The sequence below is a fragment of the Anopheles cruzii genome, chromosome 3 (assembly GCF_943734635.1).
Source record: "Anopheles cruzii chromosome 3, idAnoCruzAS_RS32_06, whole genome shotgun sequence".
NCBI lineage: Eukaryota > Metazoa > Arthropoda > Insecta > Diptera > Culicidae > Anopheles > Anopheles cruzii.
This window is the reverse complement of record NC_069145.1, coordinates 50444399-50471074: the sequence shown is the minus strand read 5'-3', so window position 1 is coordinate 50471074 and position 26676 is coordinate 50444399. Positions and strand designations below refer to the sequence as shown.

Here is a 26676-nt window from a genome sequence, read left to right as displayed (position 1 = left end):
TTCAATCAGAATGTCTGTCTGTCCTTATTGGTTGAAAGCTGTGTTATGGGTAGTTACCGTCTAAATTAATTTTGTTCTAAACTCTGCTTTCTGATTCATTCAATAATGGCGTCGTTATAGAGCACGTTATTATATCGAAGGTACAAGGTATCTGAATTACGAATTAGTTTGTGGATTCGAATTACTTCCGTCGTCAATTACATATCTAACTACTGTGAACGTGCAATTGTGTTCGTGAAGGTGGAAAATAGAAAAAGAAATGGACGTGAAGTAAACATTTCCCTGTATTTAGTAGTCTGTTTAGTGTTCAAAATTTAAAAAAATCTAGTTGTTTTTGGAGAAATAGGAGAAACAATTAATGTGTGTAATATTTAATAATTTTGATAGTTTTAATAAATTTCCCAAATTTTCTATCGTCAGGAAAGAGATGAATCGCCAAACGGAAATGAGCCTGTTTATGCTGGGGCTAGTGTTAGGTAATATCGTGGTCTGCACCTGGGCTTATCCTCAACACCATACAACAGACATTCAGAGTCAGAGAAAGTTTGCCGAAAAGCCAAATGCAATAAAAAAAGTTGCTTTGGATGAAATAGACGAAATACAAACCAACCAAATACAAGATGGTGGTTTCTCGTGGTCCAATATGCTGGGAATTTTGATGCAGATGATCTTCAACGGCGGTGGCGGAGGAGGTGGAGGGAACGCGCCGACAAAATCTGATGACATCGATAATGGTGTATCGTCGTTTGGACAGTCACCGTGGGCGAATGTTATTTCTGTTGGATTGAAAATCATAAGCAGTTTGCTTGGAGGTGGCGGCACAGGCGATGGCATCGATAAAGTGGATAATGGAGGATCACCAATGCAGGTGAGTCAGAAAGACTAACATAGCATTAATTACATTAAGAATTAGCCTACCTCAATTAAAAAACCGAACTATAGTTATTTGATGTTATATTTTTATTGATTAAAATACTGCTGATGCTATCCTTCAAATATCAGTACGTATATTCTTATTTTCAATATTTCTATTAGAACGGAGCTAACTATATTTAAAACATACTTAAACTTCAAACTTTTGTTATTTAAATGTTATAGTAATGTTAAGTTGCGGACGGTTCCAGTGTGTGAGGCACAGACGAAAATATCAATGGGTTTAGAATAAAACAGTTTATGAAACAGTATCCTTCATAAAGCTTTGTATTGTAAAAAAGTTTAGAATATATTTGAATATAATAAGCTAGTATACGTGATCTGTTGAAAAAATATCAACATTTTTTTCTAATTCTTAAAAAATATTGATTTATTTATGAATATTTTTTTTGTTCCCTTCAAAGTAATCCCTATCAAATATTATAGACTTCTGCCAAGGATTTTTTCCAATCGTCAAAGCACTTCCAAAAACCATTTTTTGTGATCTTGTTTAGCTTTTTCTCATAGATGTCAGTTTGTATTATTCTTTGGAGAATGAAGTTCAATGGGACCTTTTCGCGGATCGCACTCGCTAAAAAGTTTTGGGGAAAGTGAAGAGGGAAAGTTAGTATGGTTCTAATTCTAATGAGTAAAATATACTGTAGATAGAAGCTGATCGACGATTTTTTTTTAATTCTAAGCAAATAGAATAATATATATATATACATACATACATTCATGTATATATATTTACAGAGTGCGCCATAGTGACAGGACATAGGTCCTGTTAAAATAGTTAAATGTCAAATGACTCCGCCATTTTCCAGACGGGTTTGAAACATATTTAGGGTCGTCGGAATGTCGTTTATTGACAATTCACTCAGAAATCATCCAGAACACAATTTCGATCAATCGACAGCCTCCATTAGACATACATAAAGCGGCCCTTTTTCAGATGTTTTTCATTGTTTGTTATAACGATTCGGGCTTAGTAACCGTAATTTCCGCTGTGAAGTTAACTTTCACTTCTTCGGTTGGCTGGAATACACTCTTGAAAACACGTACAGTTTTCACAGTTGAACGATTGTTTTTAATGGACGGCACTACAATTTCAGCACGTTGTTTTGGAGTAAACGTCACCCTATGAATTGACGTTTCAGAATCTGGGTGATTTTCTTAAATCGACTGTAACTGCGCTGCCACACGGTGCATAACATCAGATATAACAGCCTCATATAACAATTTTGACAGTACAGCGACCAGGCGTCAAAAGCGTTGTGGCTCAGCAGACCTTATATCTGGAGGGCCAGACGAACCGTAAATCAGCGCGTAAAAATGTCAAATCGATTATGCTTATGTCAAATCGTATATGAATGCGCACACTCATAAATGATTTGACGTTAAAGATTAATGTCAAATCGTTTATTTTCGCTTCGTATAGCCCTTGAGTTACTGCGCATATTCATTAACGATTTGACGTTAAAGATTAATGTCAAATCGTTTTTTTTCGCTTCGTGTGGCCCTCCAGTATGACATTGAAATTGGTCCTGCCATTATGGCGCACCCCGCATATATTTATATTTTCTTTTATATTCTTATTTTGGCTATTACTCATAATTAACAAATTCTACTAATCGCTACTAGTCTTGTTGCTGTACATATAGATATTACAAAGTTAAGCTAGACCGCACTAAACAAATTGTATCTCCTCTGAACATTTAGAACGTTTTAGCGGCCGTATTTACAGCCATGTTTGGTGCTAAAGATCCGGACCAAGTAAATACGATGGCAAAACAGGCTGGAGAGGTACGTATTTGCCAAATGAGTTTCATCATGTTTATTAGGTGTAAATGTCCTTTTTGCTTACCTTATTCCATGTACCTTATTTCGTGTATATATATTCTTGTATTTTTATGTACAATTTTATCTTTATATATTGGCAGGACTTTTAAGACAGGTGTAAATCTGTCCACTAATCCTTGTTGTTACCGAATGCATCATGTAGGTAAAGGTTGTTACATCGGTTAATGGTACTGGGATAAAATGACGAAGACGATACCTTTGAATCAATATTTATTACAAAGTGCAAACCATCGATAACATTCTGTACCTTTCATTTCGGTAAATTGTGTGTTTCGTAAATTTTCGATTTCGGTATCGATATCGATTATCGATTATCGTAAATTCGAGAAGGTATCGATTTCGTTTCAATATATAATATGTTTTTGTGGTGGTTCACAGGTGGTTCACTCAAATGATATCCACTGTGGCATACTTCATTCTTTAGTCCTCGATAGTCCTTTAGTTTAGATACGTGATTCTTATTCTTATCCGGCAATTACAACCGCCGAGTGGTCTTTGGACCTGCAACAGAGACAATGTTAATCTCATTTGCTTACTGTACTGTTTTTACGGGTGGCGTTGATGACTCCGCGTTAACCACCCTGTCACACCGGTCTCGGGATTCGAACCCAGCTGTGTGACAACGACAAGCGTTACCGAATACTCCATCAGCGGGGGTGCATACAATCATACAAAAACAGTGTGGCATAAAAGCACACAGGAAAAATAAATAATACTGCAACAAAAAATTTGTTCAATGGATTTTATAGTGTCAACATCATGTATTTGTAAGTCTCTAGATTTATTTAAACATGTTATATAGTATACAAAATTGCATCACCCAATACATTGCGCACGAAACTTTACCTTGAACTTAAGATAAAACTGTTTGCCAAATATTATATGTTATCTGGTTCAGGTAGATGACACAAAAATTGATTATTGTCTCAAAAATTTATCTTCTCGTTGCAGTTCATAAATATTGTTGTCAATTTGTTAGACGCTCTAAAAACTTCATTCTCGCATCGATCACTTAATGCTCGGAGTTTGGGGAAAAAAGATGTAATTAGTGACGCAGCTGTAGCTAGTCTAGCAATGCTGAAAGGCTATGCGCGCAGCAAACGCAATTCTGATGATTTGTGTATGCAAAAATTTCTTTGTGAAGCAAACACTGACTGTATGAGTGCGATCGGTGGTACAAGCATTTTCTGCCAAATAGGATCGTAAGTATTTAATACTAAATTCAAAAACACGTATGCCACATTTCACACATAATTTCTATTTCTCTTCCATCAGTTACGCCACCAGTTTTATTCTTGAGCGACAAACGGGGAAACAGTTTGACAATTTTTACGAAGCAGGAAGAAATGGTCGTTCTGGGTTCGATTGTCGACAGTTGTATCTAGAGTGCAATGAGGTATAATGTACATGTAATTTAGAATCTCGAAATAAGAAAAAAAACATTGCTGCAATTGATCTATAACTGCGGTAAATACCAACCCTTTCGTTAATTTGGGACGTTAAACACTGTTGCAACTGTAAATTTATTCAAACAAATTAGCAAAAACGTAATTGCACTTATTTATATAATCTACAATTAGCTACATTTGTTTTTATTCTCTCAATGGTAATTTATTTATAATTTATTCAACCCATTCTATCCTTATTCAGTGCAAAGAAATCACTTAAATAAATGCGGAGTTTCCTGATTCACGTTTTGGCATTTCTTTTCTAATGAAACTGACCGACAGTCGTAAATTCAAAAAATGACCAAATCAAATCATCTGGTACTTAAAATAATGTAATGTAATTGAATTGCTCGAATAAAAAAACATTGCAAAAAATATCTGAAAATATAAAAAATTGTTTTTTTTTTTCGTTAAAGCAGTATTGCATATCTATATATATAAAAGAGTACCGCGTTATTGTTATATTCTTCAGAACTCAAGAACGGCTGAACCGATTTGGCTGAAAATTGGTGTGGAGGTAGCTTAGATCAAAGGGGGTAACATAGGATACTTTTTATAATCCGATCGCGTCACAATGAAGCCACAATACGCACAATGTGTTTTTCTCCCCCCCCCCCCCTCCCCTTTCCCCATCCAAATAAGGTCGACGCGATCTCTCCCGCTGAGGCGGCATCGACAAACGATAGACAGAGAGCGAAACAGCAAGCAATTGTCTCTCTCTTGCGTATGCTTACACTCTCTCTCACGAACTTCGAATAGTTTGGCAAATTGTAAGCCAGTGAGAGAGCGCAATAGCAAAAAATTGTTTACTTCTCTTTCAAGCATCCGCCCCGCTCTCGCGAGCAGTTCGACTATTCACATCTCATTTCATCATTCGCGTCGTAAAAAAATTATCGTGCGTGGGAATAATATTGAATACTTCATTTTAAACACTTGCTTTTTCGGGAAATAATTTTAATCGTAGGGAAGCATTCCCCAGTAAGTATTTACTTAAAAATAGTGAAATTGTACCGTACCGTGTTTTGTTTGGGAAAAAATGTGAAGATTCGTGTCAATTCCAGCAATCCTGATCTTCAGGTGAATAAGGAGATACCAGCTAACAATTAGGAATGCCAGCGCCAAATCGTGAACTGAATGACGTATATAATCGAGATGTTTAGCGTATGTTGCGAGATGTTTTGGAGGCGCAATGATTTTACTGTCCTGAAATTTCCGCCAAACACTGCCAGTAATTCCAAGATCAGCTGCCGAAATGAAGTGCTTCTTTTCTTATTGGACAACGACCGTTGAACGGTTTTAGCCTGCACCAACCAGCGACAATGTTAATCTCTGATACTCTTTCTAAACGTTCGTTTTTACGGGCCGGGTTGTTAGTCCCGCGCCAACCCCCCTGGAACGCCGGAATCGGGAATCGAACCCATGGCCAGCTGCGATACAGGGACGAGCGTTACCGACTGCTCCTATCACCGGGGCCCATTGCCTCTGGGGCGAAACAGAGTTCGCCGGGCCTGCTAGTACTATATAAAATACTTGTATACTATATACTAAAAATATACTATATATACTGGGTCAAATAATGGGCTAAACAATTACAGAATTTTCAATAAAACAAGTTATTTTTGTTGTCTCAACACCAGTTAATAGAGAAAAGTTTTGTTTATAACTAAATATAAGGTTGGGGAAAAAGTAATCCATTATTTTTGGGTGAAATTCAAAACATTATTTAAGATACTTCCGTTGGTCCGATTTACGTCAAATATGTACCATTTTGTTGGAAAATTTGTTGTCTTTTCGAAGGTTGGCTGGTAATGCCTCTTTTGTAAAAGACTTAGTCGTTATTGACGAAAAACTGGAGCAATCCTTTTTCACAACCCTTTTTTGATCTCAGTTTTTCATCACTCAGGAAATTTTGTAATGCGCGAAAAAGATGTCAATCGCTTAGTGCAAGGTCCGGACTATACGGTGGATGCATTAAAACATCCCAAACAAAATTTCGGACTTTCTGGTGAGCCACTAAAGACGTGAGTGACATTTCGTTTTCCTAATGGAACACAAAACCTCTTCCGTTGGCCGATTCTGGTCGTTTCTGGGCAATTGCTAATTTTGAACGGTGTAGTTCTTGACAGTAGAGATCTGAATTTATTGTTTGGCTACAAAGAAGCAACTCATAATAAACGATTCCTTTCAAGTCTCACCATATACCCAGTGGAACCCTACTGGTCCTGAGTCCTGGTTTGACCACCGGTTAAGATGCTTCACCACGCTTAGTCCATGATTGTTTTCACACAGTATTATCGTATGTATCCCATTCCTCATCCCCAGTACCTATCCGTTTAAGAAATGGTTCGTTTTCATTCAGCTTAGCCAAAACTTCGCCGATGGAAATTCGAGCCATCATGTTTTTAGGTGTAAATAAGCTGGGGCCCAAACATCGAGCTTCTTTGTTCATCCAGCTTTGCGCAAATGGCTTAAAACTGTTTGATTGTTGATCTTTAGGTCCTGGTCGATGCTCTGACTACTAAAATGCCGATCTACTTTGATTATTTCTGTGATTTTATCGACATTTTCGATGACGTGTCTGCCTAGGCTTTAACATCAAAAATAACGAAAACGTGTCAACGAAACCAAAATTTAACCCAGCTAACTGTTAGAGTATCGGCACCATGAACACCATGCGAAATTTCAGCGGCCTAGCTTGAATTTTCACCTTTATCGGACAAAAACTGTAAAATGTACCTAATTTTCTCTGCGTTGACCTCTATTGTTAATACCCTGTAACTCACAAACAAATGGAACAAACAAAAAACAATGAAAGCAGTTTTTGAAGTGTAAAGAATCAGCTTTAAAACGAGCCTAAATTTATAACTGTACGATCGATACTTCACGAGATATCGATCACTAAAGGCATCTATCGTGAAAAACGTCGATGACTTTTTAGCCAACCTGATATTTGCCTTCGGATTCGATACACTTCGTACCGTTTTCCAACGTTTTAGCGCAGTTCGCTATACACTTCAAAAGCTTTGAAGTGTTTCGGTTTCAACGATTCATTCTTTATTCGATGTAAATCTCAATCCTTCGGACCATTGTTCAGGTTTGATAAAAACTACAGTGTTTCCCGCTTGAACTTCGAATTGTTTGTTTGACGGATTATCAGTAGCGGTTCGAACAATTCCTTGTACCTTTTGACGAGACCACGTAACAAAGCAACAATAATGGAGGATACTACAGGGTGTTCGATGTATGTTTCGTCGATCTCACGTCCTTTTAATGTCTGATTACCGGTTTTTTGTTCTCGCTTCGCCAGCAGTTATTTAGGTTAGCTAGGGTTCTTTTTAAGTTAGCTTATTCTTACCTCTTTATTTCGACAACTAGGCTCCGCTGCCCATTGTTATACTAATAATAATAATAAATATATATATAAGTATGATTTGTTTTTTTCAATGGCTATGAAAAAAACGACCTAAGGTTCATTCAAGACATTTTTTTCTGGGAATTAATTTTGGTCAAATATCCATCACGATTAGCTTGGCAGTAGCACATTCGGTCGAAGCTCGAAGATAACACTTCAATGATGTCAATCGCAATTTCTTGGGGGCAAATTCACAGCACCATTCTGCTGTTAATCGCTGTCCGTTGAAACCAAATGTTGGCTAAGTTCTCAGCTTCAGTATTGGAAGTAAGTTTTTAAATTTTCCCAGCTTTCTTCAAACGTATAGCGACCCATTTCGTAAATTTCTAAGTGTTTACTAAAAAATATCTACTATTTCCAGAATGAAGTTTAACTGGATCAAGGGACCACACGAAGCGTAAAACCGAGCGTCAAATTAATTTATATCTGGAGGACCAGACGAGCCGTAAATCCAAGCGTAAAAATGTCAAATCGATCCCGCTTATGTAAAATCGTATATGAATCCACACACTCATAAACGATTTTACGTTAAAGATTAATGTCAAACGATTTGTCATTTTTACGCTTAGATTTACGCTTCGTGTGGCCCCCAGAACGTAGCAATTAATTCGTGCGGTTTTACAATAGATGGTGTTTTCACTAAATGTCATAAATTTTTTTTAAATTAAATGTAGCTATTGTCATTATGCATCTAACGTAGTATAAATTGTTTGGTCAAAGTGTAAAAAACACCTACTTTAAGCATCTGAAAATGTCGAGTTTAGTTCCTGATAGGGTTTTTTTGCGGGGAGTACTTTTTTATTATTTCAATAAGAAGAAAACGGCTACCGAAGTTTCTTCTTCTTCGGGAACAACTTATCCTGCACCAGAGACAATGTTAATCTCTGATGCTCTCTGTAACGGTTTGTTTTTATGGGTAGGGTTGTTGGTCCCGCGCCAACCCCCCGCCGCTGAAATGAAGTAAGGCTGGCTCTGCGCGGTATCAGCCGAAGGCTCCAGCGCGAGATGAGATGTTAGTTCCACACGAATTGAAAAAAGTGACATTGAAAGACGGAAAAGAAAGGGGTTCTTTGACCGAAACGTTATTGGTGATGAAAAGAGGAGTTATTACATGAATCCTAAACCCAAAAAGGCCTGGATACAGCTTGGTGAACCAGGTCCATCGAAACCAAAGCGAAATATTCACAGCGTAAAGGTTATACCGTGCATGTGATGTGGTGCACTATGAGCTTTCGGAACCTTATGGAATTATTGAAGTACAATGCCATCAACAACAAGTAATGTAAATACACTGTTTTCATAATGATAGCCTCACCCGTTTTTTCTTCCGCCCGCCTCCCGCCTCTCCACTGCGATTTATTACTTGAAATACACGTTTTGGCATACATTCGGATAGGTTCTTTATCACGTTCATCAACAGGGACCGCCAAGCATTTCTAATCGTCACTTCAAGCGTCTGTAGGAGACCAAAAGCAGCGCTTATTAGTAGTTCAAAATTTTTTTTGAGGTTCGAGAAGATGTGAACGTCGAAAAGCCAAGTCTTCGTACAGTTTTCTTCGATTGTAGGGTCGTGGTGCATCATGAGTTGTTGCCAAAGGACAGAACGGTCAATAAAGAATATTAGTGCAAGTTATGCGCAATCCACCCGAAGAAATCCGTCACTTATGGCCGGATTTGTGGGAAACCCAAAATTGGTTATCGCGCTCCTGCTAACACATCGTGATTTCTGCGCGAATTTTTGGCCAAAAGAACACACTAATGACGCCAAGGCTACCGTATTCTCTAAATCTGGCTCCCTAAGACTGTTGCTTATTCTGGAAACTGAAAGAGGCCATGAAAGGAAGACACTCCGATATGATTTAGGAGATAAAGACGGAATCGCCGATGATCCAAATCCTGTCCAAGCTATACAGCTGTCAAAAATTGACCGATTACTCAAAATGGCCGAAAGTTTCACCATAAGTTACTGACATGTGTAGCTACCTAATGCTACAAAGAAATCGAAAATCGGATATACGTAGTCTGCGGAAATTCCAATTTCGCAAAACTTTTTGAGCACCGCTCGTTTGTTTTCGTACTGTTTGCCATCCGCATAGATCTTTCGAACTAGAATTCCCCAAACATTCTCAATAGGGTTGAGATCTGGAGAAACAACCGGCCAGACAATTAAATTTACTCCCAAATGTTCCAAGTAAGCTATTGTTGCTCTACTTGCATGGACAGTTGCATTATCCTGCTGGAAAAGTAGCTGGTGGTGGTTGAAACGATGCAGGTATGGCTTCAAATTACTCTCCAGAATGGCTATATACCTTTCACTGTTCATTCGTGAAGGAACTATTGCTAAATTACATTTAGCTTGCCTGCTAAACGCACCCCATACCATGATGGAACCTCCGCCATAATTCCTTCGTCTAAAAATACCTAGGTTCCCGTCTCAAATCTCGCCAGTAGTGGCAAAAACCATCCGGGCCATCGAAATTTATTTTCTTTTCGTCACTCCAAACGACCTGAAATAAAAAAAAAACTCAAATATTGGAAAACTCAAAGTATCGATAGCTTACATAATTCCATCCATCTTTCCATGACATGATGCTCGTTTGCAAATTGCAATCTTGCTGTTTGTGGTGTGTCTTCATTGCTGGAATTTTTCTCATTGATTCTCTGACAATGCTTATAGAGGAACTAAGAGTTCTCCAGATTGTAGCATAGCTAACATTCATGTGCAATTCATTCTTAATACGCCGACAACTTTTCGTAATGTTAGACGCAGCTTTAACTACTCTTCGTTCATCTCAAGGGTAAAGTAGTTTTGGCCGTCCAGATGACTTTCGAGTCCTATATTCCGATGGATCTTTCAAGTAATTATTGAAAGCCTTTGGAGATCATTTTGGTAATGAAGCTATTTCACGATTTGACTTTCCAACACTATGGTACGCTTCAATTTTCTCTTTTTTGCCTTCTCCTAATTGAGTTCTACAAGCCATTATTTAAATCAAAATGGCCAATTGACTACAGGAAATATGCGAGACCATTGAGATTAAAAATCTCAATTACTTGATAATTCAACTACTGTTAGTAGGACTATTTGGCATAAAAATAAAAAAAAAATTATGGAAGAGACTACATAGATATGAAACACGCACGCGTTAATGAACCCAAAGCAGATGATCAGATCTTCTGATAATGGGACCACATATTCAATCAATTGTAAATGGAGGTGTGAACTATAAACAGAGCAAGAGGAACTTTCTGCACTGCGAGAGTGGTCCCTTCGTTATAGGTGAGCAGATGGCGACCGTTGTATGAAAGGAGAAAAGCTAGATGCCATGGTTTTAGATTGTTGTTACGATTATCTAGAGATAAATCCGTCCTTCTCAAACCTATACAGTATTCCTGTCGGTGACGAGAGGTGGGACTTGCCATCATTTAAATTGTGTACATTCTTGTACATATGCCTTTGTACTTACTTTTAGTTTCAGTATATTTTGGCTACAATTACAATTGAAAATGTATTAATTAATCTCCACCTGCCTTCAGCAGGACAATGTACGAATGAACCTTCTATACTGACCATTATACCTACTACCATTGCGGAAGAGTGCATAATTTGTGAAAATTAGGCCCGGTATAGAGTATCTAAATAATGACAGCGATTCATATTGTTTCGCGTTCAACAGTTTGTATCATAAATACGACCCGGTCCGTTCTTCTAAGATTAAAAAAAACAGTTTGTCTCAAGGATTGGGCTTCGAAGATTATTGTCATCAAAACATCCACGAAAGCGAAGTGCGATACTGTAAAGCGAAAGTGAAATATATTTTTTTTACAGTTTTCGACATAGCAATTTGACAAGAATCGAAAAGATATGACAAGAGTCGCAAACAAAGAGGCATATCCTGCATCGTTATATTTTGGTTAGTATGTATCTAATGTCACCTAGCGTACGGTACTTAGTAACTTAAATTGCACGATGTATTTGCAGAATGTATGGTTACAGCAATCTATACATCATAGCATTCCTTCATACGAATTTATTCCATGATATCATCGGTATCGCTAAAAGATTCAACATTTTTAAGGTGCTCCAATCAATGCAAGATTACGGTTTCGGATAACGTGTCTTGTTGTAATGAGAAAGTATGAAATGATATATGGCTCACACGAACTACGAGATTCTCCTGAAAAGACCTCTGAATAAGTAAATTTGTAGGGTAAAGATGACAATATGCATGAATTATGAATAGAGAATACTCAGAAGATACGTTATCTCAAGCGCACAATTTTTTTTAAGAACGAGGCGCAAAATGAGAAATATTTCTCTATAAGAAACTAATGAAGGGTTCCAATTATAATACCTAAAACGATCGAGAAAATTGTCTATAGAAAGTGCAAAAGACTATTCTAATAGACTCAATTCGTATCGCTGATGAGCTCATCGCATATTTTAACTAATTCTTCATTCTCCTTCGACTTTTGAATTAATTGTTCATTGATCGAAATTCGGTAAAGTTCCTCTTTTTTTATCAGGGCCTTTAGTTTGGCCGATTCCTGGGAATGATTGCGATTTGCTTCGTCTATTTTGGTATTGGCACTAAAAATAAATATAGAATAAAATTAGTGTTGTTTAAAATACAAATCAGTAAACAAATATTTGTTCTTACATCTCTAGTTGACTCATAGCATGACTTTTCATCTTTTCGTATCGTTGTTCCTGCGCCCTTAAACATTCTTCTAACTTCATGACTTTGTTCAACAGCTTCTCTTCCCGTTCCTTATACTCAATAGCGTTTTTCTTCATCCGCTCATACTTTCTGTTAAAATAAAATTTAGATTTGGCACTTATGACAATTGAAAAACAAGCAACAATTGCTACTTACGCATACAAATTGGAGAATGTTTTTTCAAGAGATTCCATATGCTGTGTATTCATATCGTTATCCTGTTTTAGACTTTCACATTCCAGTTCGTGGGTTCGAATTAGAGTTTCCTTTTCCGAAATCAACTCGGCAATGGTACGCTCGTATGCTTCGACTACATTGCTGCAAAAGTGGAAGAAAAATGTCTAAACAAATATCTATTTCGAATAAAAAATTCAAGCGCAGGATACAATGTTAAATTATTAGGTGTTTGAATTCGTGCGGTTTTACAATAGATGACATTACTCACGAAATGACACCTTTTTTTGAAATATGTGTTTAATAGCTACTGTCATTACGCATCTAACGCAGAATATGCTTTTTTTCAAGTGTGAACAACACCGTTTGTTAAGCATTTGAAAATGTCGAGTTTTATTCCTGGTAAAGTGTTTTCGTTGGGATTTCTTTAATATGACGAAAAGTATTACCGAAAGTCATAATATTTCAATGGATGTTTATACTAATGATGGTATGGTATAATGAACGTATGGGGAACATGCTCCTGCTGAGAGAACGTGTCAGATGTCGGTTTGCACGGTTAAAAAATGATGATTTTGGCTTGCAAGACCAAGAGCGATCTGAACAGTTAAAAAATGTTGATGAATAATTGGCAGCATTGCTCGATCGGGATGCATGTCAGACGCAAAAAGGCCTTGCAGAAATGTTAGGAGTTGACAACACGGCAGTTTCCCATCGCCTGAGTGCCGTACGAATTATTAGAAAAATGGCTTATTTGATTTCGCGTGAACGCGTGAAAAACCCGATTTGCGAATTACTGCTTGCAAGGCAGAAATGAAAGGGATTCTTGAACCGAATCGTCCCTGGTGATGAAAAGGGGAGTCATTAGGACATTCCTAGGCGCAAAAACGCCGGGTCCACTGAACCAGGTCCATCACAACCAAAGCGAAATATTCAGTAAAGAAAGGTTACACTGTGTATATGGTGTGTGTGGGATGTGAAAGGTTTTGTATAGTGTGAGCTTCTAAACCTAATGAAATTATTGATGGACAATCCCATCGACAAAAGTGAATGCGTTTGACGTACGCTTTGCTAAAAAAAGAACCAGTTTGGGTTTAAAAGACGTGTCAAACTGATTTTTTTACATGACAACGTTCGACCACACATCGCAAAACCGGTCAAAATCTATCTCGAAAATTTCGCATGGAAACTATTAGGTTTGGGAAAAAGAAATCCATTATTTTCTCAGTTGATGACTTTAGTGATCGATATCTTGTGAAGTATTGATCGTACAGTTACATTTAGGCTCGTTTTAAAGCTGATACTTTCCACTTAAAGAAATGCTTTCACTGTTTATTGTTTGTTCTATTCGTTTGTAAGTTACAGGATGTAAACAATGGAAGTCACTATAGAGAAAATACGGTACATTTTACAATTTTTCTCTGAAAAAGGCGAAAATTCAAGCTAAATTGCGTGTTGCGCTGAAATTTTGCGTGTTGTTTATGGTGCCGATACTCTAACAGCTAGTTGCGATAAATTTTGGGTTCATTGACCCGTTTCAGTTATTTTTTATGTTAAAGATGCACCTCGGCCAGGCAGACACGTCATCGAAAATGTTGATGAGAAAAACTGAGTGATGAAAAACTGAGATCATAAAAGGATTGTGAAAATGGATTGCTCCAGTTTTTCGCCAATAACGACTATGCCTTTTACAAAAGAGGCATTATAAGCCTACCTTTGAAAAGACAACAAATTTTCCAACAAAACGATACATATTTGACGAAAATCGGACCATCAAAAGTATCTTAAAGTTTTGAATTTCAACCAAAAATAATGGATTTCTTTTTCTCAACCTAATATTACCAGAAGCTGGAGCGAGCCGGAAGCCGATCGGATACGTCACCGGGGAGCCCGATCATCCGGAACGGAGGAATAACGGGAAGCGGGAAAGGAAACAGATCGGATATTTAGGATGGGAAGGGGAGATAACGGATAACGATGGATGGGAAGGGGAGGCGGAAAAGGAAACCGATTGAATACATCAACGGGAAGCCCGATCGGTTACGTCACCGGGAAGTACGATCCTCTGAAACGCCCGATCAAAATGAGAATGGAATGAAGCGTGGCGACACACGCCGGGAAGAGCTAGTTGTTAAATAATAGTAACTATACACACCAAACCTTTATTATTACATACCTCATTTTGCAAATCGTTTTATCTTTCTCAGTGATCCTTTTGAGCATACTCTCTTCCCTTAGTTCAACGTCGTGCATTTTTTTCTCCATTTCTGCCACATGGTTGCTGATTATAAAAACATTTGAAAAATGTTACGTTGTGAAATAAGATAAGTAAACTTACAGATTAATGAATGTATATCATTATTGAGTAGTCTTTTTCAAATGTTTATTAAATGGTAATTAAAATAAAATGTTTGTTAATGATAACAGAAAATCTTTTCCTTTAAGTTATTGTTTAGTAGTAAAATTTTATAGTTTTTTTTTCTCTCTCAAAACAACGGTTTGGGATATATTTATAGTTGTTTCACTAACAACCTTTTACTTACTCAGTTTTAGCATTTTTCCCAATGTCACCAGCGTCGTTCTCATTTTGAACCATTTGATCGTCGCTGTACAATACAAAAAAACTCCATATATAAAGATTTATGTCTCAACAATAGTAGTACACCAACATACCTCATAGTATCTGTTTTACTGTTTCTTATTTCTTGTATTGGCTCGGCGAATATATGACTCGTACAAATCAAATCATTGCTTCCCTGCCCACAAAACCGTCAAAAAATATATTAAACTCTTTTAATTCTTAAATAAGTTTTGTGAGAATTTACTTACGTTTGGAATGTCAACGAAACTTGAAACTGTTTCGAAGTATTTTAGTTGATTTTCATCAGATTCCCGAACAAATGTCTCTCGATCATAAACGTTGTTACGCTCAAATCCAGACTCACACGATTCCAGAGAATTGGGTAGAGCGACACTAGTCGTGTCACTTGGCAGATGCGGTTGAAGCAGTTCAGATTGCGAACTGCCAGACTGCGAGATCTTGTTTTTTTCCAGACAACTTTCCTTCAGTGCGTTGTACGTTATTGGCCGTCGAAGCTTGTCTTCTTGCTCTTCTCTAAGATCGACACCTTGCCTCAGAATATTTGTAATGGGCACTACGTCGCTGTTTATTTGCTCAAGGCCAAGTGAGTTGCTTAGAACTGTCTGTTCGTCAGAATCGGAAAATGATTCGACTTGAAGAATGTTTTCTTGCTTTTCACTACCTCTTTGTTCTAGAGTTTCAGAAAACGATGGATGTTGTGCACTATTAGTTCTTACAGAAACCGTGTCATTCGTATGTTTGAAATCTACATTCACAAGAATGTCCACCGGTTCATTGACTGTAGACGATTTTTCGAAATTTGTTTCGTCGATCTGTAATTCAGTTTTCTCCAGATCATTCGCACATTTTTGTAATATTAAGGATGAAGGAACTTGTGGTGTAATATCCTGAAACCAATGCTCATTATGTTCATCAATAATCCTTTCGACGTTTATATTCAGTGATGCAGGCAATACATCAGCGAGTGGTGTGTGACCTTGCTGCTGTTGTGCAAATTCTGGTAACGCAACAGAAGTAGACGATGTTTCGACACTAGCTGTGAAACTATTTTCTGCCGGTAAGATGATTTGTCTCCGCAAAAGAGGGTCAAAGATGGTCAACACGGAATTTCTTGGAAATTCCAATGAAGTGGGCGTTGTTGTAGTTACTGTTGCAGTCGTCGCCGGTGTAGATCCTCTGGACAGTAAACAATCGAAATCGGCCGAAGAAAAGATATCTAAAACAATGGATTCGCAACGATAATGCTTCAATAACTACACTTTACTTTCCACGGTTTTGTGACTTGCTACCCTCTGTCAGTAAGCCAATGGTTACTATAGAAGATTGTATTGTTTCTCGATTTTGTTAGCTTTCACATATAAACACCGATAGCATGACACACCGAATCATCGCACTGGTAGAAATAAATCAAAGGCTAGTCTAGGTAAAAACAAAGGTCAGAAAATGACCATAACCTATAGTCGTCCTACTTGCACACTTTAAAAACATTCATTGCCTACACGTATATGTTTGCAGATTCAGTGCTTCACATTCAACAATAATCGATAGGATCTAAAAACCAACTCCGTACCCCGCTCTTGTTCAGTTAGGCAGGCTTTCAGTATTACATTATAGAAAAAGATGTGAGTGTTAAATCAGAACGTTAAACGGGATATTGCCCTTTTGAACCTTTGAAAAAACCTTTTGACATTTTTGCTTCATCTGACATTGTTAGTCTGTTCTCAACACAGATTTGTTAAAACCATATCAGACTTATATTTTGAATGAATTTCAGTGTTTGATGGCATCTTAAAACGAATTTTAAACACTTACAGTTATCAGCGGGTGTAAACAGCTCTTCTTCCGAAACGGGAACGTTGGAAGTATTGTTATGGGTTGCCTCAAACGATGATGACGGGAACTTCTCCAGGTTTTGTTCCTTTGTAGCAGAAGGAAATTCCAATAATGTTTCGTTACAGTTATCATTAACCCGATTTTCCTTTGCATCAAAACATTCAGTGTTATTGGGATAACTAGGATTTGGAACTTTAGTCACTTCTCGTCTCGAAACATTTCCTTCGTTTGAAACTTCACCATCGGTCCGATTGAAGTGATTATTATCGGGTAATAGAGCAACGCTTATTTCTTCATCAACTGTAAATTAACAAATAAAATAAATAATATCTATACGGATATAATATTTATAAAATCATAGATCAAAGATATCAAGAAAATGTATTACCGTTCATGGCCGATCCATTTCCCGAGAGATCGTTTTCAATAGATATATCCATACTTTCCATAATCAATCCTAAATTTTGTAGCAACACTCTAAAATGAAATATTCTTTTATTTAAAATACCGTTGACAGATCGTTAAATCACCTTATCTTCAAACATATAGCAGATTTATTTATAGTCATCACTGGCCTAGCTCGTAATGCGCAACATAGTAGAATAAGCTGCTGTTCTGCACATTACTTTGTGTGACGATTTTAGACCTCTTTAACACGGATGGGATAAACACCCATATTAAATATTGATAGCCGCACTTGAGATAACCTAAATATTATTAAACATATCACCAAATGATGCACGAAACTAAATGATGTGTGATTTTTTCACTAAACCACGAAGACGAAAACCAAATGACGAAGGATTGCGGCATCGGATGCGTCTCTCACAAACATTAGTTCCAAACAAATTTGGAAGTTATTATATTGAATTGTTTATGAAACACAGCTCATGAATATTTACCGTAAGAATATTTTGATATCTGCCGCAATAGAAGGAAGGAAGATGCGAAAAATAAAACTATCGAATTGCGCAGCTCGACGAAAAATACTGGTTCTGACTTTTGCGATTATTCGGACGCTGTACAAGTAAATGAAAGATGCCGCCAAAAAATGACATTTCACGATCGTTTCCAACATCATTACAGTGGATCCTCGTTATAACAGACATAATCGAAAGAGTTACCCGTGCAAGAATTGCATTTCATATGGTCGTTGCTGTTTTTGTGTGGGGCACATTTTCGTTCGCTCCTAGACATGCAAATGTTTTACAACAATTTTTACATGCTTAACTACAACCAGACCTTTTATATAAAGGAGTTTTGTTTGGTTTCCTATGAGATATTTAACATTATTTTTATATTAGAGCAAACTTAACTTCAATTGCGATAGAAATGCGATAGATTGTTGCAAGTTATGCGATCTTTTTCTTATGTGCCAGATTGTTTAGCTAGAGCCACACGAAGCGAAAAACGGAGCGTAACAATGTCAAATCGATCCCGCTTATGTCAAATCGCATATGAATCCGCTGAGTTATAAACGATTTGACATTATTCTGAAATGTCAAATCGAGTTTTTGCGCTTTGTCTGGCCCTCCAGTTACAATATTGTCAAACCAAGTGGTGCGCAATGCCCAAATTCGGGTGAAATCAACTGACTACAACAGAGAATACGCTGTATCGTGTTCTATATTATAGCGCAAAGATGATTCAACTCTAATCAATAAGAGAGTGTTTTTTCCAAACGTTGGACGGAAGAATGTTCACCAGGTCATTCTGAACTCTAATAATTTACTCTGAACGACACGATTTTGTTAGAAGGAGGCTGATTGAACTTTTACAGATTTTGCTAGCAAAATCAACCGACAACTAAATAAAATATGATGGTTTTAATGTATTTTGACGTGTCTCGTTCGCAGGATCGCTACAATATGTGAGCTGTCTCTCTCCTCCTCTCATGCATTAATATATTGTGACAGTACTGCCGGTGTGGTTAGAATAGACTTGTGTTTCAGTTTCCCACGTGCTAACAAATTCTAATCAAGTGAAAAATACAACGCAAAAATGGTGAAATCACTTAAAATTTCTGTGAAAACCAAACTCTCATCAAAAAGTATGTGTAGTAATGTTGTACTTTACTGTGTAGTTATACTAATGCCAAGGTTCTCCATCCGCAACTTAGAAAAATATGTACACCAGAAAGGTACACGCCGATACGAAATACAGAAAGCTCGTAACATACCATTACCGAAAACCAAAGGACTTACACGTGTTTCCACCGATGCTTTGGAAGAAGCATATCGCACACAAATTGAAACTGAAGCGAAAAGCAGAGAAAAAGTTTGCCATTTGCTGCCTATTAAAGTCAAGGGAAAAGGGGTGGTCAATCGATCCACTCAGAGACATCCATCCAATGTTCAACATGAACCTGGCGATACTTCGAGCGAATTGAACTTCAAAACGAATGGCGTAGAAACAGAAATAGAAGTAGACTCTCTATCTGTTGCGGAAATAATATTGAAACGAAACCATGATATCCAGGAAAAGCAGCTGCTAATCGGTTCTCAATGTGCTGCCATCTTAGAGAATCCAGATGCTAGAATTGATAATATCGCAGTTTTGTTAGATTGCCTACGAGTAACGAACAAAGATGGGTCAAAAAATTTCCTATCCATTCGGAAAATAGCTATGATATCACTTGTGGAAATTTTTAGAGACATTGTGCCAGAATATCGTGTTGGTATAGTAGATAAAGTACAACAGAAACGTGAGTAGTAAACATCAACGTCGTTAAAACGATACTACATAATTTTTATTTGTATTATACTTTCAGTAAAGAAAGATACCGTTGCTCGTGTCAACTATGAGAACAAACTTTTGGTGTTTTATAAACAGTACCTGCAGCAGTTAGAAACTATAATCGAAATATACCATCGCACCAAGCGACAATCGAAGAATATGTCAGCTGATACCTTGCAGCTATTGGACACCTCTGTAAACTGTTTGTGTGATTTGGTATTGGCTCATCCATACTTCAACTACACACAAAACATAGTTCAGGTGCTGGTTCCTATTTTAAACGATGTCAAGGAAAATTTGCGTAAAACAGTTCACGCTTGTTTTAGTACATTGTTTAAAACAGATGCGCGGTTAGATCTAACACATCATGTAAGTAACATATACGAGGGCTGATCAAAAAAATTGGCGACATTTGAATTTCCGCGCGCTACGTACTATATATCCGATTTTCGATTTTTTTGTGGCGGTAGGTTGCTACACATGTCAGTGACTTATAGTGAGAAGTTCGGCCATTTCGAGTAATCAGTCAATTTTTGACAGCTGTTTTGCGTGGAAGATTTTTCTCTGCTCCAAAAATATAGATGGCAAAGAATTTTTATCAAGTTTTGTGTGAAAAACAAAATTAAGAGCGCCGACGCATTCAAAAGGTGGACTGTGGCTTATGGTGAAGCTATTATGATCCAAAGCAGCGTTTATTACTGGTTCAAAATGTTCTCAGAGGGCCGAGAAGATGTGAACAACGAAAAGCCAAGTTCAGTCGAATGTGAACAGATTTGCTTATAGTATTCTTCGATTGCAGGGGCGTGGTGCATCATGAGTTGTTGCCAAAACATAGAACGGTCGATAAAGAATATTACCTGCAAGTTATGCCAAATTTTCCGCGAAGCAATCCGCCACAAACGCCCGAATCGAATCGAATAATCGAAAATTGAATATACGTAGCCCGCGTAAATACAAAATTATCAGAACTTTTTGAACATACCACGTGCATCATTTAAAATTGTTGGCCGTCGGTATTACTACGTCATCTGTTAATCATTAAAATAATGCTGAAAACATTTTTCTATCTTAGGTTGTACGCCATATCAATTTGCTGATCAACAAAAAGGAAAGGAATATTTTTCCTGAAACGATATCCTGTTTAAAATATCTACAAATAAATCAAATTAACCTTCATGATGATACGTTGTTGGAGTTAAAGAAACATAAACTGGAAAAACAGAAATCACGTGTAATCAACATGTCGCGAAAGGAGCGTAAGCGCAAAAAGAAATTACAGGAATTGGAGAAGGATATCTTCGAAACTAAGGCTGAAGAAAGCAAACAAGTTGTTCGACGAAAGTTAACCGACATTTCAAAGCTGACGTTTATGATTTTCTTCAAAATTCTTAAATGTTATCCCGACTCACGTGTTTTGAGTGTGACTCTTGAAGGACTCTCAAAATTTGCTCATACCATCAGCATCGATTTTTTCTCAGATCTGATTGAACTATTAAATAGTCTACTGGAAAACGCCGGATTAGGGTATCGCGAACAATTGCACTGCATCCAGACAGTGTTTGTCATTCTTACCGGAAGAGGTGAAGTGCTAAACGTTGACCCTGCGAGATTCTATTCGCATTTCTACAAAAATTTGCTGTATGTAAATGCAGGTAAGTTTGCATATTTAAGATGATGAATTTGTAACTAGAGAACGGAAATATTTAATAGCATGTTCGCAATTGAGTATATAGGTTTAAAACGTGTTTAAAACTGAAAATTATGATTGAAAAATGATAATTTATTCAGATTTAGCAGATTGTATTTGACTTGTGTGAAACTAGCTTAATGATCTGCAAAGTAAGACAATGAAAGAAGAATTATCAAATGAATATTCCACGCAGTCATTCCTGTTCAACGTTTCATTCCGTTTAATTTTTTTTTACGTTATATTCATTTATATTTATATTCGTTTTGTAATTTTTCGTTGTTTTGTAACTATCGTCTATCGAACAGTAAAGACGAAATCATGCTCTTTGTGCAATTTGTTTGTAATTTGTAATTTTCAATGCATTATATACTTTTTGTATTTGTAACATTATACGAATAGCGAACGTTGTGTAACACATCGTTCGATAAGTCCCGGGACTAACTATGAATTGTTTTAAATGAAAACTATGAAAAACTATGAAGTAAATGAAAAATCCCGGGACTTATTGAACGATGTGTTATTTGAATAAATTGTTTAATTCGTTGAATAAATTTTGTATGATATTTTTCTGCAGGTAAAAACCATCAAGACATGGAAACCATCCTAAATACTCTGAACTTAATACTTTTCAAACGACGTTGTAATGTAACATATCAACGAAACGTAAGCTACATAAAACGGTTGGCAACACTTTGTTTACAAGTACTTCCAAACGGATGCCTTGGTTTGCTGGCGTTGATTCGCAGCAGCTTAAAAATGAACCAACAGCTCGACATACTTGTTGACACAGATGCGTCATATGGGTCAGGTATGTTTGATCCTTTCACTGATGAACCTCAGATTGCCAATACCAATTGCACATCGTTGTATGAAACCACATGCTTGGCACGCCACTATCATCAAATGGTACGGAAAGTAACAGTTACTGTACTGAAAGGAGCTGACACGGTTCTCACCGGTGGAGGAATGTTGTAAGTTTTTATCAGAACAATTGCTAAACAATGCTTTTCTGGAATTCGAAAAGGTGGTAATGCATTTCTGTCTGATTCTTTTCTCCATAGAACGCCCAGTGAGTTTTATACAAACTACGATTGCTCTAAAATGGTGTTTAATCCAGAGATTACATCGCCGTTCAAAATAAAGAATTTCAAACAAGCTCGCAGTCAGCTAGGACTAGCATTAATTGAAAAAGAATTGCTCGGTAACCATTGCAAGCTCAATTTTCCATCACAACACTCCACTGCCCAAGCTGGCGATAATTTGCAATTTGACTACTTTGAAGATTATGGTAACGATGCACAGTTTCGAAATCAATAAATTCTTGGAGTTATACGAGTGCGTGTAAGGTAGTTTTTTGTTCAAATTATTGTACACATATAACATACATAAAAGCCGTTTAATAACGTTGGCACTGAAAATGTGATGTGAAAAGCATTAGTATCTACCAAAACTGGTGCTAGTGTTACATGCTCATTGTATTAAAACTTAAATAAAACAAAATTGAAAAAAGTATTGTATTTGTCATCTAATAAAACTAAAATTAGTCTATCTGCTGGTGTGGGTCAACATTTTTTCCAATGCCCTGTGAGCGATATTTGACGATGCTTTTGGTGGAGTATGAAATAATACTGGAAGGCCAGACGAACCGTAACTCCGAGCGTAAAAATGTCAAATCGTATGCGCTCATGTCAAAAAGACATAAACGTTTTGACATAAGCACATACGATATGACATTTTTACGCTCGGAGTTATGGTTCGTCTGGCCCTCCAGATACAATGATTAAAACATACATGAACATTTAAAGAAATGAAGGTTGGTCATATTTCCAAATAAACTGGAAAGGCTTTAAATGGGTCTAAGAAATACTTTACATTCATAACCAACGGCTTATCTACAAACACCAACCACTAATAATTGCCCCCAACAAGTTTTAAGTATTAACAATAAGGACTTCAACGGACTTTAGGACTAAAGGACTTCGCATGGACACTTCACCAACATACGGGTAATAACACACCGTACACCGTATAAGCCTGTAATAACACAACATTTGCCCGCATAACAAAATCCCACTTAACACTACTTGACCAGCCTTAGCCATCAGGGCAATAGCCCCAATTGAAGCAACACTTCCACTTACACTTCCTTCACCAACTAACACAGAACAAACTTTAACTACAAATTCACTAACCTTTTTGTCCAGCACCATCCTCTCAGAATTCTGCTTTGTGACTTGAGTGAGCACCAAAGATCAAGGGGTAAACCAAAAAGCAGCCCTAAAGGAAACACACTGCAACCCATCTACACAATTAGTCATTAGTCAACCCAAATATACAGCACAAAACCCACATACATCTCGCATTAAAATGGGAGCAACAAAACACTAGATCTCTACACCACTTGCCTATAGTTACTACCAAAAATCTCCCTAGAAACAGAATCAGATCGGCACGGTAGTAACCACTTTCCCATCACCATCCATCTGGACCACAAAAAGCTTCTGAGCCCCTCCTGTTACGCCTTTCGTAACGGAAAAGGTACTGCGCCGTATTTCTCAGAACTCCTAAACACCCTAACAAAGGCTAAAAAGAAAAACCACTTCACAGACTGTGCCGTGGTAGAGCTCTCGAAAGCCTTCGACCGCTCCTGGAGACGTACCGTTCTTCAACAGCTTGAACGCTGGAAATTTGGAGCTACAATAGCAAATTACATTAGGAGCTTTCTGAAAGACAGGTACTTAAGAGTACTCATTGGATAGGAAAAATCCTCCAAGAGAACGGCGTTCCGCAAGGGGCCATTCTCTCCCCTACCCTTTTCATCATCAGTCTACAATCACTGCCATTCAGAAAACACAATACATTCAGAAAAGCATCAACCACCATAATACAAGATACCAGCCTGTTAAGAGACGAATGGATTATCAAACACGATTTTCCACTCTGACTGAGATGGCGTGAGTTCATTAGCCACTACGCCACCACCGTGGATTCCACCCGCCAACCGCCCTGTTCCGCCGGTATCGGGAATCGAAACCCTGGCCGGCTGCATGACAACCGTTCCCGGGATTCGAACCCAGCCCAGCTGTGTGAGAGCGACGACCTAAAGGGTGGCTGTTAAAAATTTGTCAAACAAAAAATTTTGTACATCAATCGAACATTTTATTAAAAAAATCAAGTTATGTTTCTTTTGAAAGCTCATTTTATACAAAATATGTATAAAAATATCATTCAACCCTCCGTCTTAAGGAATGCGAATTGCCGGTCTTTTCGTTTTTTTCTCTTTCATCAACTCTTGTACCGTTCTCTTGGTCGCTTTCTGCAAAACGCCAGTTATTTATTTAAATTCCATCTCACTGACAACTGTTTTACGAGTTTTCTTGACGTTCCGGTTGACGATGGCCCAATATTTTTCGATTGGGCGAAGTTCTGGCGTGTTGGGAGGGTTCATGTCTTTGGGCACCATCTGGACCTTGTTTGCGGCATACCACTCCATGGCCTTTTTCCCATAATTACAAGATGCTAAATCCAACCAAAACAAAAAAAAAACTTTGTAAAAGACGTTCATTTAGGCACTCTCGGACGTAAATTTCCTGGTTGATGGTCCCGATCGCGATGTAAATGCCACTTCTTAAACCATTGGAACAGATAGCCTGCATACGAGACATTTCTTTGCGAATTTCGACAGCTTTATGTTCTTGCAAATCTCTCCTACATTTTCTCTTTCAGTTGCAATATAGTACTCCTGTTCAGGAAGCTGTTTGAAGTTTGACTTGACGTAGGTTTCAGCATCCTGCACTACGGAAAATTTTCGGTAACATCTCTATGCACAGATTCCGCGATCGTTTTCTGGCCGACATCTTTTGCTTGTCGTCACGATTTGGAGTCACTACTTTCATGTATTACGCTAGACCAGCTCGTTTCTTCGCTCGTTGCACGGTTGCAGACGATACTTCCAGCTTGTTTGCGACATCTCGGACGGAGAGTTTGGGATTCCGCTTGAAACAACTGATCACTCGTTTCGTCGTTTTCGCGACCTCCTGGTTCCGACTTCCGCCTGATCCAGTCTTTCTGACTGTCGTCAAACGTTCCCCGAACACTTTTAACACATTGGTGACCGTTGATTTGGCCACATTTTGTTGGAAAATTTGTTGCCTTTGTAAAAAGACCTTCATAATGCCTATCTTGTAGAAGGCTTAGTCGTTATTGGCAAAAAAACTAGAGCAATCCATTTTCACAATCCTTTTTTGATCTTAGGTTTGCATCACTCAGGAAATTTTGTAATGTCCGAAAAAGGTGCCAATCGCTTGGTACAAGTTCCGGACTATACGGTGAATGCATAAAAACTTCCCAACCAAGCTCTTGGACTTTTTGGCGAGTCACCAAAGACGTGCGTGATATTTAGTTATCCTGGTGGAACACAAAACCTCTTCTGTTGGCCGATTCTGGTCGTTTCTCGTAAATTGCTAGTTTCGAAAGGTGCAGTTCTTGACAGTAGAGATCTGAATTTAGTGTTAAGCCACACGGAAGTTACTCATGATAAGCAATTCCTTTCAAATCCCACCATATACCCAGTGGAACCTCACTGTGCGTAAGTCTTGGTTTGGCCACCAGGTAAGATGCTTCACCACGCTTAGACCATAACCGATTTCACACAGTATTGTTGTATGTATCCCATTTCTCATTCCCAGTGCCCATCCGTTTAAGAAATGGGTCGATTTCGTTCCGTTTGGCCAAAACTTCTCAAATGGAACTTCGACCCATCGTTCTTTTTGGTGTAAATTAGCGTGGCGCCCAAACATCGAGCTTCTTTGTGAATCCAGCTTTTCGTAGATAACTTAAAACTGTTTGATGCTTATTCTTTAGCTCCTGGTCGATACTAACATGCCGATCAACTTTGATTGTTTCTGTGATTTTATCTGTTATTTTATTTTCGATGACGTGTCTGCCTGGGCTTTAACATAGAACATAACTGAAACGGGTCAACGAAACAAAAATTGCACATTACTAGCGGTTACAGTACCGGGCCCACAAACACCATGCACAATTTCAGCGCCTTACTGGGGTACATGGGTTATGGGGATAAGAAATGGGATACATACGACAATACTGTGTAAATGATCGTGGCTTAAGCGTGGTGAAGCATTTTACCCGATGGTAAAACCCGGACTTACGGCCAGTAAGGTTCTACTGGGTTTATGGTGGGATTTGAAAGAATTCGGGTGTCATGAGTTGCTTTCGTGTAGCCATACAAATCAGATCTAGATGTATTCAGATCTCTACTGTCA

General features: G+C 37.8%; 3 protein-coding genes across 4 annotated transcripts; 2 read left to right on the top strand and 1 right to left on the bottom strand.

Annotated features, from left to right (window-relative positions):
* The first annotated feature begins 421 nt into the window (after window positions 1-421).
* On the top strand, window positions 422-4177 carry LOC128273625 (uncharacterized). Its single transcript, XM_053011639.1, has 4 exons — window positions 422-868; window positions 2635-2718; window positions 3727-3977; window positions 4051-4177. The coding sequence occupies exons 1-4, from the start codon at window positions 428-430 to the stop codon at window positions 4175-4177; spliced, it is 903 nt and encodes a 300-aa protein (XP_052867599.1). The 5' UTR covers window positions 422-427.
* A 7260-nt stretch (window positions 4178-11437) lies between these two features.
* LOC128271554 (CAP-Gly domain-containing linker protein 1) lies at window positions 11438-17980 on the bottom strand. Its single transcript, XM_053009133.1, has 10 exons — window positions 17868-17980; window positions 17354-17442; window positions 16945-17265; window positions 15360-16348; window positions 15204-15286; window positions 15074-15136; window positions 14707-14811; window positions 12513-12674; window positions 12297-12446; window positions 11438-12226 (listed from the first exon to the last, which is right to left on the bottom strand). The coding sequence occupies exons 2-10, from the start codon at window positions 17412-17414 to the stop codon at window positions 12046-12048; spliced, it is 2115 nt and encodes a 704-aa protein (XP_052865093.1). The 5' UTR covers window positions 17415-17442; window positions 17868-17980; the 3' UTR covers window positions 11438-12045.
* A 913-nt stretch (window positions 17981-18893) lies between these two features.
* LOC128272321 (nucleolar complex protein 3 homolog) lies at window positions 18894-22878 on the top strand. Of its 2 annotated transcripts, XM_053010109.1 has the most exons (7): window positions 18894-19015; window positions 19085-19669; window positions 19736-20070; window positions 20774-21353; window positions 21966-22199; window positions 22314-22362; window positions 22453-22878. In XM_053010109.1, exons 1-7 carry the CDS (start codon window positions 18967-18969, stop codon window positions 22706-22708), a joined length of 2088 nt encoding a protein of 695 aa, XP_052866069.1. In that variant the 5' UTR covers window positions 18894-18966; the 3' UTR covers window positions 22709-22878. The 2 variants fall into 2 exon arrangements, with proteins under 2 accessions (XP_052866069.1, XP_052866068.1); XM_053010108.1 differs by having other exon boundaries at window positions 21966-22362.
* The last annotated feature ends 3798 nt before the right edge of the window (window positions 22879-26676 follow it).

Excerpts from the sequence above, each read along its gene's own strand:
- LOC128273625 (XM_053011639.1), top strand. The coding sequence starts at position 428 with ATGAATCGCCAAACGGAAATGAGCCTGTTTATGCTGGGGCTAGTGTTA. Across the intron at positions 869-2,634 it reads ATGGAGGATCACCAATGCAG|AACGTTTTAGCGGCCGTATT; the intron begins GTGAGTCAGAAA and ends CTGAACATTTAG. Across the intron at positions 3,978-4,050 it reads ATTTTCTGCCAAATAGGATC|TTACGCCACCAGTTTTATTC; the intron begins GTAAGTATTTAA and ends CTCTTCCATCAG.
- LOC128271554 (XM_053009133.1), bottom strand. The coding sequence starts at position 17,414 with ATGGAAAGTATGGATATATCTATTGAAAACGATCTCTCGGGAAATGGA. Across the intron at positions 17,266-17,353 it reads AAATGGATCGGCCATGAACG|TTGATGAAGAAATAAGCGTT; the intron begins GTAATACATTTT and ends GTTAATTTACAG. Across the intron at positions 15,287-15,359 it reads GTTTCGTTGACATTCCAAAC|GGAAGCAATGATTTGATTTG; the intron begins GTAAGTAAATTC and ends TTTTGTGGGCAG.
- LOC128272321 (XM_053010108.1), top strand. The coding sequence starts at position 18,967 with ATGGTGAAATCACTTAAAATTTCTGTGAAAACCAAACTCTCATCAAAA. Across the intron at positions 20,071-20,773 it reads GGTTAGATCTAACACATCAT|GTTGTACGCCATATCAATTT; the intron begins GTAAGTAACATA and ends TTTCTATCTTAG. Across the intron at positions 22,363-22,452 it reads CTCACCGGTGGAGGAATGTT|AACGCCCAGTGAGTTTTATA; the intron begins GTAAGTTTTTAT and ends TTTTCTCCATAG.